Source organism: Salvelinus alpinus, chromosome 7, assembly GCF_045679555.1.
Source record: "Salvelinus alpinus chromosome 7, SLU_Salpinus.1, whole genome shotgun sequence".
In the NCBI taxonomy this organism is placed as follows: domain Eukaryota; kingdom Metazoa; phylum Chordata; class Actinopteri; order Salmoniformes; family Salmonidae; genus Salvelinus; species Salvelinus alpinus.
Genome location: NC_092092.1, coordinates 9,510,773 through 9,522,773, shown reverse-complemented (window position 1 = coordinate 9,522,773; position 12,001 = coordinate 9,510,773). Strand labels below are relative to the sequence as shown.

Genomic DNA, 12,001 nt, shown 5'->3' with positions numbered 1-12,001 from the left:
TCTAACATGAAACATGGTGGAAATATCATTTGCTGCTATTCATATTGCAAATGGGGCTCTGTGATTGGTCAAGTCATTGGTTGGTCTCGATGGGCACTGAGCTGACAAGGCCCTTGTTTTTTTGTTTTTTTACATAAGCGGCTTTAGCATGTCAAGTCCCTCGGTATCACGACTCTCTGACTGTTGGTTGTTTCAAAGTCGTGGCAGAGCAGATGACTTGACGTGACTGAGGCTTGATGTGGCTGAGTGGAGAACAGTCACAGGACATCCTGCTCCAATCAACCGTCAGTCTCTTCATTGAAGTAGCTGGTCATAATGAAAGCTGTTGTACCATTGTGGCTCGGATGTCTCCCCCGGTTTCTATGAAGTAGCTGGTCATAATGGAAGCTGTTGTACCATTGTGGCTCGGATGTCTCCCCCGGTTTCTATGAAGTAGCTGGTCTTAATGGAAGCTGTTGTACCATTGTGGCTCGGATGTCTCCCCCGGTTTCTATGAAGTAGCTGGTCTTAATGGAAGCTGTTGTACCATTGTGGCTCGGATGTCTCCCCCGGTTTCTATGAAGTAGCTGGTCTTAATGGAAGCTGTTGTACCATTGTGGCTCGGATGTCTCCCCCGGTTTCTATGAAGTAGCTGGTCTTAATGAAAGTTGTTGTACCATTGTGGCTCGGATGTCTCCCCCGGTTTCTATGAAGTAGGTGGTCTAAATGGAAGCTGTTGTACCATTGTGGCTCGGATGTCTCCTCCAGTTTCTATGAAGTAGTGTGGACTACATGCAAGCTGTTGGGTATTGCAGTTCTCCATTAGTTCATAGTTCCAGCATTATACATGTAGAACCTGATCCCGATGTGGATCATTCTTAGTGAGGTGTGGCAGGGTGTCGTCTACTGGTCCTTTGACATCGTCATGCCCAACGATGTAGCGATGTTGTGAACGGGAGAGAGAGGAGGGTGATTCCATAATGTCAGAGGTACTCTGGTTTCTGAATGGTGGTGACTCCATACTGATCTGCTGAACCTGGGGAGAGACAGCGGGAGGAGACATTACCTTCAACACAGTTATGATGGAACTGAGGCTCCGCTGTGGCACATGTATTTGTGTAAATGAAACCTATCTGTATACTAAAGGTATGCACATCCGTCCCAGCTGGCGCCAGACTATGCTGCTGATGCCTTGGGGAGAGATAAGACGGAGGACACGTTAAATTCAACATGACAGAACAGAGGGTTTATAACTGCTCATCTGTGATGTAGGCTCTCTCTTTCCATCACTAAAACAGATGCTTTTAAATTTGCAAGGTTGCATTTGTAGAAAGCTCGTTATTCACTTTTTCACCAGTGACATTAACTGTGTCGGTGTACCAAATGGCACCCTATTCCCTATATAGTGCACTACTTTTGACCAGATCGCTGGTCAAAGGTAGGTCACTATGTAGGGAATAGGGTGCCATTTGGGACACAACCGGTCTGTTTTTTTAGCCTCCTCATATAAACACATGTATTCTAAAACACTCTAGATAAGAGCCTGTGTCTGGCTTTAACTCTTTCACAATGGCAGCCAATGTTTTCACAGTGCTTTCACATCCCACTCATATACAATATGTCAAAGCCTAATATATGTCAATCATCGACAGAGTGAAGCCAGCCTGCATTCATTCATTGACTGGGAGGCTTTGTGCTCTTGGGCCACATCCATTTTTACTGATGGAGTTCGTGCCTGCGGGATAAAGAGGGATTTAAAAGGCAGAGGATAGACAGAGGTTTAAACAGAAGCAGAGTGATACGAGACTGAGGCTTGGTATAGTAGTGGGAGTTGGGGATGTGAGTAGTGTCTGGTGGTCAGTGAATGTTCTTATCATAGGGGAGTGTCTGACTGTCCGCCTGCTCTCCTTAGATCACTTTCAAGCATTCATCATGTGTCTATTCCATCATTCATTAATTTATTACATTTTGCTTGCCAATCGGTGTGTTTGTGTGGGTGTGTGTGGGTGGGTGGGATGTGAGTGTGTGTGTGTGTTTGCGAGTTTGAGTGTGTGCGAGTGTGTGTGTGAGTGTGTGTGTGAGTGTGTGTGCGAGTGTGTGCGAGTGTTCATGTGTGTGTGTGTGTGTGTGTGTGTGTGTGTGTGTGTGTGTGTGTGTGTGTGTGTGTGTGTGTGTGTGTGTGTGTGTGTGTGTGTGTGTGTGTGTGTGCGAGTGTTTGTGTGAGTGTGAGTGTGCGTGTGTGCGAGTGTTTGTGTGTGTGTGTGTGTGTGTGTGTGTGTGTGTGTGTGTGTGTGTGTGTGTGTGTGTGTGTGTGTGTGTGTGTGTGTGTGTGTGTGTGCGAGTGTGTGCGAGTGTGTGCGAGTGTGTGCCTGTTTATCTTTCTGCGAGCATGTGGGTGGGGGATTCCCTTACTGCAGCCTCCCTGGCTGCCTGGTCCCACCTGCAGAAAACACAGAGGACATCTTCGCCTACATGCAAGACTCAATGTTAAAAGCACATTACTGTTTAGTGCTGCTATTCTAGATACATATTTCAAACATCCTACAAAAGGAATTGGGTTAATGAATCCATGTCTCCTTCCAATAAACTAATGTGTTCAATAAACCAATCACATTGATGACTCACACACTGTGGTAAAAGCATGGGTTGATTTGACATGAGAACCCAGTGAAAACATCTGTATTTACACACTGGTTTCTGTGTTGGGATTACATGCATTCACCAATTCATAGTTTGAACTATATTGTCACATGTATAGTTTGATATGTAATGGATAGATGTCCTTGAAATGTACAGACACACACACACACACACACACACACACACACACACACACACACACACACACACACACACACACACACACACACACACACACACACACACACACACACACCAAAAACCCCTGCCGACTTACCTTCTCAGCGATATAGATACCAACATCATACATCAACAATCAAAATAAAAAACATCTACAGAGCAAAATGAAAATACTAAACAAAACAGCAGTCCAGTCCAGTCCAGTCCAGGCCTTTTCGATACAACCAAATCTCCCCTCTCCTCAATCTCTCCTCCACAGTGTCAAATCCAGAAATTAGTATCTCTCTTCTCTTAAGTCATGGACTCCCCCACCTCCTCCCTCTCTCCTTCTCAGACCAGGGTGCTCTTCTTCTCCCTCCCCAGGTCGGGGGTGGGCGTCAGCGCCGGCGGCTCGTAGTGGTTCCTGCTGTGCTCATAGTGGTTCCTGCTGAGTTCTGGCTTCCTGCTGGGTTCTGGGTTCCTGCTGGGTTCTGGCTTCCTGCTGGGTTCTGGGTTCCTGCTGGGTTCTGGCTTCCTGCTGGGTTCTGGGTTCCTGCTAGGTTCCAAGTTCCTGCTGGGTTCTGGCTTCCTGTTGGGTTCCAGGTTCCTGGTGGGTTCTGGCTTTCTGCTGGGTTCTGGAGCAGCCATGTTGTTCTGGTTCTGCTGCTCATAGCGAGACGAGGCAGGAGAATTCTGCATGACCACAAGGTGTATGGGCGACTGGCTGGGGGGTGCGGGGGGCGCGGGGGCATACTCCTTGGTGGGGTCCTTCCCCTGGCAGTCGTACAGGATGCAAGAGATGAGGAAGACAAGGAGGAGGATGGCGTAGCTGGCCACCAGGATGATGAGGTTCAGGGTCACGGGGTCAATCTCCAAGTAGAATTCCATGAAACCCATGGCGACGCTTCATATCTCGCTGCCGCCCACGGGAAAATGACGGGGCACCGGCCGGAGCAGCCAGAGCCTTAGGATGGAGGGATGATGGAAGACAATGAAAAAAAGGGATGAAGAGAATCAGAGAGGGAGAGAGTGACAGCTATAGCCTGCACCATCCCATTGAGATCCAAAGAGATAGAGATGGACAGGAAGAAAGTTAGATAGCTGGAGAGGGAGAGCAACAGATAGTAGACGATGGCATCAGGGAGAAAGAGCAAGGAAGGGATCACGAGAGAGAGAGAGATAGAGCAAGAGAGAGAAAGAGAGAACGAGACAGAGAGAGAGAGAGAGAGAGAGAGAGAGGCAGGCTGTGGCTGACAGCAGGCTCTGGCCCACAGATCAGAGAGGATATGAAGGCTTTGTGCATCGTGTTAATCCACTCCTCTCTGCCAACCTTGAATTCCTGCAACCAATGATTAAAACTGCTCAGTTTAATAACTTAAGCCACCATTTTGCCAACTTCACATACCGTAGCAGGGCTGGAAGCTAAATTGGGTTCAATGGACGAGATGATGATTTTTGGACTGTCAACACACACACACACACACACGCACACGCACACGCACACGCACACGCACACGCACACGCACACACACACACACACACACACACACACACACACACACACACACACACACACACACACATACAAACCAGTCAGCTTGCCATGAACATGCCGCTGGGGATTTTGGGGATTTTGGGGATCATGTAATGTGTTAAAAAAATGGATTTATGGATTTATTATGTCGCTAGCAGTGATTAATATTTGGATATAGAATTTGAATGAACTTATACTGAACACAAATATAAACACAACAAGTGTTGGTCCCATGTTTCATGAGCTGAATTAAAAGATCCCAGAAATTGTCCATATGCACAAAAAGCATATTTCTCTCAAATTGTTTGCACAAATTTGTTTACATCCGTGCTAATGAGCATTTTTCTTTTGCCAAGATAATCCTTCCACCTGAAACATGTGGCATACCAAGAATCTGATTAAAAACCATGATCATTACACAGGTGCACCTTATGCTGGGGATAATAAAAGGCCACTCTAAAATGTGCAGTTTTGTTACACAACACAATGCCACAGATGTCTTTTGTGGAATTGTGCAATTGGCGTGTTGACTGCCATAATCCGCCTCCAACGTCGTTTTAGAGAATTTGGCAGTACCTCCAACCGGCCTCACAACCGCAGACCACGTGTAACCACACCAGTCCAGGACCTCCACACCCAGCTTCTTCACCTGCGGGATCGTCTGAGACCAGCCACCCGGACAGCTGATGAAACTGTGGGTTTGCACAACCGAAGAATTTCTGCGCAAATACAGCATGTATGGCATTGTGTGGGGATTTGATTTGAGTGGTTTGCTGATGTCAACATTGTGAACACAGTGCCCCATGGTGGTGGTGGGGTTATAGTATGGGCAGTCATAAGCTGCAGACAACAAACACAATTGCATTTTATCTATGGCAATTTGAATGCACAGAGATACCGTGACGAGATCCTGAGACCCATTGTCATGACATTCATCAGCCGCCATCACCTCATGTTTAAGCATGATAATGCACAGCCCCATGTCGCAAGGATCTAGTATACAATTCCTGGAAGCTGAAAATGTCCCAGTTCTTCCATGGCCTGCATACTCACCAGACATGTCACCCATTGAGCATGTTTGGGATGCTCTGGATCAACGTGTACGACAGTGTGTTCCACTACCCGCCTATACCTTGCAACTTTGCACAGCCATTGAAGAGGAGTGGGACAACATTCCACAGGCCACAATCAACAGCCTGATCAACTCTATGCGAAGGAGATGTGTCGCGCTGCATGAGGCAAATGGTGGTCACACCAGGCACTGACTGGTTTTCTGATCCACTACCATTTTTTAAAGGTATCTGTGACCAACGGACACATATCTGTATTCCCATTCATGTAAAATCCATAAATTAGGGCCTAAGGAATTTATTTAAATTGACTGATTTCCTTATATGGTCTGTAACCTTATATGGTCTGTAACCTTATATTGTCTGTAACCTTATATGGACTGTAACCTTTTATGGTCTGTAACCTTATATTGGCTGTAACCTTATATGGTATGTAACCTTATATGGTCTGTAACCTTATATGGTCTGTAACCTTATATGGTCTATAACCGTATATGTTCTGTAACCTTTTATGGTATGTAACCTTTTATGGTCTGTAACCTTTTATGGTATGTAACCTTTTATGGTCTGTAACCTTATATGGTCTGTGTAACCTTATATGGTCTGTAAGTAAAATTGTAGAAATTGTTACGTGTTACGTTTATATTTTTTGTTCAGTGTAAAAGCAAACTGTGAACATGAAGCCAAATGTATGTCCTTTCAATTTTGGATCGAAGGCCAATCTAATATATCGCCATCGAATCATAGTGACTTACTTAGTGACTTTACAAAAGCTTTGTTTTCAATCTAATCAACTTTAAAAAACCTGGAACAAAATGACTTGTCCTGTTCTGACCTGTTCTCCTTGTATGGTGTTCCCTCTGAACACTGAGACTTAAAGTGGTTTGTGTGTGTGAGAAAAGCATATGTGTTGGGTGTAATAGGGGCGGCAGGTAGCCTAGTGGTTAGAGCGTTGGGCCAGTAACCGAAAGGTTGCTAGATTAAATCCCCGAGCTGACAAGGTAAAAATCTGTTGTTCTGCCCCTGAACAAGGCTGTTAACCCCCTGTTCCCCCGTAGGCCATCATTGTAAATAAGAATTTGTTCTTAACTGGCTTGCCTAGTTAAATAAAGGTTCAATTTACAAAAAATAAAAAATAGAGTGAAAGTGGAGACTTGTAATCTGTGTTGGGACCATCTGTAGAGTTTCACATCCCAGTGTGACAAATGCACACACACACAGTTTAAGGGCAAACATTTTAGGCTTATTGCAAAAGTGAGTGTGTGCATATGTAGTGTGGACTGGACCACCAGGCTAAAACACTCTGCCGGTTTGACCGTGAGCTGTGATGACGACCACAAGGGATTATAGAACGGAAATCATGTCTGGAAGGACATGAAGAGATCATTGGACGGATGCCTATTGGGAACAGAAAGTACCAAAAGCAGTTTGGTTTTTTAAAATCTCACTTTGATGGAAGTCACTCCTGGATCATAATGCTTGTTGCATGATACCCAGTCGAAACAGTTTGCACATATATTATGACAACATTTTGTGACGTTTTTGTTCGTTTTGGTGTTTGGCAGGTTTTTGTTTGTATACAACTTTTTTCTTGAGGCAAGTCAAGGTTTAGTAGCCGAAGTCTACAGCTCTTTCGTTGGTGATTGTACTGCTGGAGGAACCATGGATGGGATTCTTCAACTCCGTTTTTGTTGTTTTTAAACGAGAGATAGTTACTAGTTTTCATGCAAATTTTTTCACTTGAGAAATATTGCACCAAACATCTTAGATGTAAAATTGCGCAACTAAGACCTCCTCTGTAAAAACGTCATAATTAATTACAGGTTTCTTGATTTATCTTAGATTATTGATTACTATTTTGAGGAAATGTACAGTGCCTTCAGAAAGTATTCTTAACCCTTGACTTATTTCACATTTTGTTGTTTTAGACTGATTAAAAAATATATAGATATATTTTTTATCACACATCAACACACAATACCCCATAATGACAAAATGAAAGAAAAAAAATCGACATTTTTGCAAATGTATTAAAAATGAAACACAGCATTATCTAATTCACGTAAGTATTTACACCCCTGAGTCAATACTTTGTAAAAGCAGCTTTGGCAGCATTTACAGTTGTGAGTCTTTCTGGCTAAGTCTCTAAGCACTTCCACACCTGGATTGTGCAACATTTGCCCATTATTCTTTTAAAAATTATTCAAGCTCTGTCAGATTGGCTGTTCATCATTGTTAGACAACCATTTTCAAGTCTTGCCATAGATTTTCAAGTAGATTTAAGTCAAAACTGTAACTCGGCCACTCAGGAACATTCACTGTCTTCTTGGTAATAACTTCAGTGCAGATTTGGCCTCATGTTTTAGGTTATTGTCCTGCTGAAAGGTGAATTCATCTTCCAGTATCTGGTGGAATACAGACTGGAACCAGGTTTTTCTCTAGGATTTTGCCTGTGCTGAGCTCCATTCCGTTTATTTTTTATCATGAAAAACTCCCCAGTCCTTAATGATTACAAGCATACCCATAACATGATACAGCCACTATGATACAGTCACTATGCTTGAAAATATGGACAGTGGTGCTCAGTAAAGTGTTGTATTGGATTTGCCCAAAACATAACAATTTGTTTACATTTTTTTGTGCCTTGTTGCAAACATGATGCATGTTTTGGAATATTTTTATTCTGTACAGGCGTCCTTCTTGTCCCTCCGTCAATTAGGTTAGCATTGTGAAGTAACTACAATCCATCCTCAGTTTTTTCCTGTCCTTCCTCTCTGGCAACTGAGTTAGGAAAGACGCCCGTATCTTTGTAATGACTGGGTGAAACACCATCCAAAGTGTAATTAATAACTTTACCATGCTCAACGTGATATTCAAGGTCTGCTTTTTTTTTTTTTTTACCCATCTACTAATAGGTGCCCTTCTTTGCGAAGCATTGGAAAACCTCGCTGGTCTTTGTGGTTGAATCTATGTTTGAAATTCACAGCTCGACTGAGGGACTTTACAGATAATTGTATATGTGGGGTACAAAGATGAGGTAATCATTCAAAAATCATGGTAAACACTATTATTGCACACCGAGTGGGTCCATGCACCATATTATGTGACTTGTTAAGCACATTTTTACTACTGAATTTATTTATGCTTACCATAACAATGTGGTTGAATACTTATTGACTCGATACATTTTTTATTAATTAGAAAACATTTCGAAAAACGTAATTCCACTTTCACACAATGGGGCATTGTGTGTAGGTCAGTGTCTCAATATCTCAATTGAATCCATTTCAAATTCAGGCTGTTACACAACAACATGTGGAGAAAGCTATGTTGTTGTTACGGCGTCTCAAGAGGGACAAACAGGAATATTGCCTATTTTTTCTTGTTTTTCAAGCAAAGGTCTTTTAAGGGATTATACATGGCACAGACCTTCGCTTCGCCTAGCAACTGGTGGACAAGTGAGATGATAAACAGTAGTATACTAGTAATGCATGAAATTAGTGCTTGATAAGCCTTGAATTTATGAGGGCTAGCCCGACTGCATGATAAATACGCAAATGAATAAACTGTTGTGTTCTTTGGCAAGACATCAACATAAGAGTTGACTTAAGCAGAGGTAGAGTGAGCCCAGCTTTAGGAGCACCAGGCGTGTGAGTCAAAGCAATTTTTTGTTGTTTCAATTTGAATGTTTATGGTCGGAAGGTAGAGAAGGAGACAAATACAGAAGGAGACAGAGATTAGGGGCCAAGGCGAGATTCGTAGCCCCGTCACAAGTGGGTATGTATGGGGTTTCGTAGTGGGCTACCATTAGACCAGACTGGCACAGTCCAAGCTGTTTCTATTGTGAATGATCCTTCCTCTACAGTGAAGCACGGGAGAATGACAATGTAACTGATGGTAATCACATGTTTAATGGACCTGCCATTCTTTCCTAACACAATGTGAATTTCCTGATACATGGCGGCACCACAGTGCCAACCACAAACTCCACCCATAATACTGTCCCAGATACAATACACCTTAGAGTTCACAGTTCACAGTAAATCACTACACCGATAAAGGAAAGAAAAGAAAGAGATGTAAAAATGTTAAAGGCCAAGTGCAGTCAAAAATTTGATTTTTCCTATGTTTTACATATATTTCTTCACTGTGAAGTTGGAATAATAGTGTGAAATTATGAAAATGATGTTCATGCCCTTTTAGTGTAAGAGCTGTTTGAAAAGACCCCCTGAAATGTCAACCTGTTTTGGTGGGAGTGAGTTTTGGCCTTCCATGGTGACATGCGGTAATTTAGGTAATAGACCAATAAGAGAGTTCCAAACCTCTCTGCCAATAACAGCTAATTTTCTGTTTTCCCCTCCCCAGTCAAACCACTCTCAGACAGTGCTAGCTAAATTATTGCTTTGCTCTTTGCTAAAAAGCTATTTTTGATTATTTTAGATTTTTTTAATTGAAAACAATCACAGTTAGGCACTTAATTGTTACCCAGAAATGATTTGATATTGAGATTAAAACTGCTGCATTGGACCTTTAAACGAAAAATAATGTTAGTAAGAGAAAGACCACTCTCTTGTGAATAGGAGTTTCTATGGTGGGTCTGGCTATTGTTGGGTTTGGAGTTCAACCCTTCCGTGGTAGTATCAGATCAGACATGTTCTGGGTCTGTGCTGATCTGGGCTGGTCCATTGAAGAGGCTTCGTTTATTTTTTATCAGCGTCTGGATCATTTCCCCTATAGATCTCTTGTTGCCAGGCAGGGAGACCCAGATATGTGCAGCTTTACATGATCAGGCCAAAAGCATTTCTGCAGGTCTTCACTGCATGGTCCTTAGCAGTTCACGTCACAGTTTAGCTTGAAGCAAAAGCATTTGAACAAGTTTTTGTCTATGTGAATTGCTGGAGTTGGACATACTTTAAATTCCCCCTGTGAAGGCCATTACTGTAGTAAAAGGCTTGGAAGCTAAGCATCTGGGCCCGTATTCACAAAGAGTCTCAGAGTAGAGGGCTGATGTGGAATCAGTTTGGGATTTTAGATCATAATGGATAACATTACACGGACAGGGGGAACCTGATCCTGGATCAGCACTCCTACTTGGAGATGCTTTATGAATACTGGCCCAGTTCCCTAAAGAATCAGATCATGCCAATAAGGATTCGGTGTACTTTCTATTTCCTTGTACTGTTTGTTTGTATCTCAGACTGTTTAGTTAGTCTGAATCAGAGAAGCCTTGCGGAAACAGTCCCTCTACAAACGTTTTAATCAAAAGACGGAAATGTCAGTTTGAACCCTGGCTGTCCAATCGTCCAAAACATTAACAAGCAATCCTTTTTCAAGACTGTTCTTAACTTAAACGGACTCGTCTGGCTAACTCAAGGTTAAATACATTTAATTAAAATGCTGGAGGTCACAGCTGAACTTACAGACTTGGTGTACATCACAAATGGCACACTATTCCCTATATAGTGCACGACTTTTGACCAGAGAGCCCTTTGGGACAAACGATTTGTGATACACAGCCACAGACCTCCTCTGTCTTGGAGAACAAGCAATTCCTACACCCCCCCCCCCCCCCCCCAGCTTGGCCGAAAAGAAAAAGCTTTTGAAATAAAACCCACGAACAAGGTTGCAGCTCAAGTGCAGCAGATGTGAGGAAATCTCAAAAGTTAAAAGGAGTTTTGGGACAACCGTTGAAAGTTCTCTCATGCTTTCAAATGCTCTCAAATACTCTCACTTTTGCTGTGCTTTGACATAAAAAGTACTAATGCATTTTAGAAACCGGCAATCCTCCTGTGAACATGTTGTGAACAGTCTGTGACGAACATCTGGTGAACTCTTGTTAACGTTACACAAGTACACAACACCAAACTGCTACTTTCATTATATTATTTCCCCCCCTGCTTAACGGCATCTTTATAATGTTTATCTTTTAGGCTTATGTGCCTAAGTGAACTTAGTCTGTGTTTTTCTCTTCCAAATCACCACTAAATGAATCCTGGGATAGTGGTGTAATTTGAGGGGTCTGTATCGCCATGGTGACTGAAGTCTGAAAACAGGAACAGGAAGTTAATGAGAATGACCTCCAACCCCTCAGGATGTCCCCCCACTGATTCCCTGTGATAGGATGGATTACCATCAGCAACCATTACACTGAGCCGCTGTCACACACACACACACAAACACACACACACACACACACACACACACACACACACACACACACACACACACACACACACACACACACACACACACACACACACACACACACACACACACACACACACACACACACGCACGCACGCACACACGCACGCACGCAGGCAGGCAGGCAGGAAGGCAGGAAGGCAGGAAGGCAGGCAGGCAGGCAGGCATACACATTGTGAGGTTGACCATGCGGTTGGATTGGAACAGTGAGGATGCAGATGAGGAAGACGTGTTTTATCTTGCCAAAGTGAGGCTTTTTATTTTCAGGTGAAGAAGTATTATTATAGCGGGTGACTGTAAAAGAAGTTACAAAAACAAATAAACAGGACGATGAACAAAAATTAGGCCTAATCAACTCAAACGAAAAGCCAGGCTTCAATCATTCCTGTACCCGGAAGCATACCAACCCTACCCT

At 43.1% G+C, this 12,001-nt stretch overlaps 1 protein-coding gene across 1 annotated transcript; it reads right to left on the bottom strand.

Annotated features, from left to right (window-relative positions):
* Positions 1–2,232: 2,232 nt before the first annotated feature.
* Positions 2,233–4,113, bottom strand: LOC139580200 (protein TonB-like). The gene has a single exon (XM_071408776.1). It carries the CDS (start codon positions 3,673–3,675, stop codon positions 3,130–3,132), a length of 546 nt encoding a protein of 181 aa, XP_071264877.1. The 5' UTR covers positions 3,676–4,113; the 3' UTR covers positions 2,233–3,129.
* Positions 4,114–12,001: the final 7,888 nt, after the last annotated feature.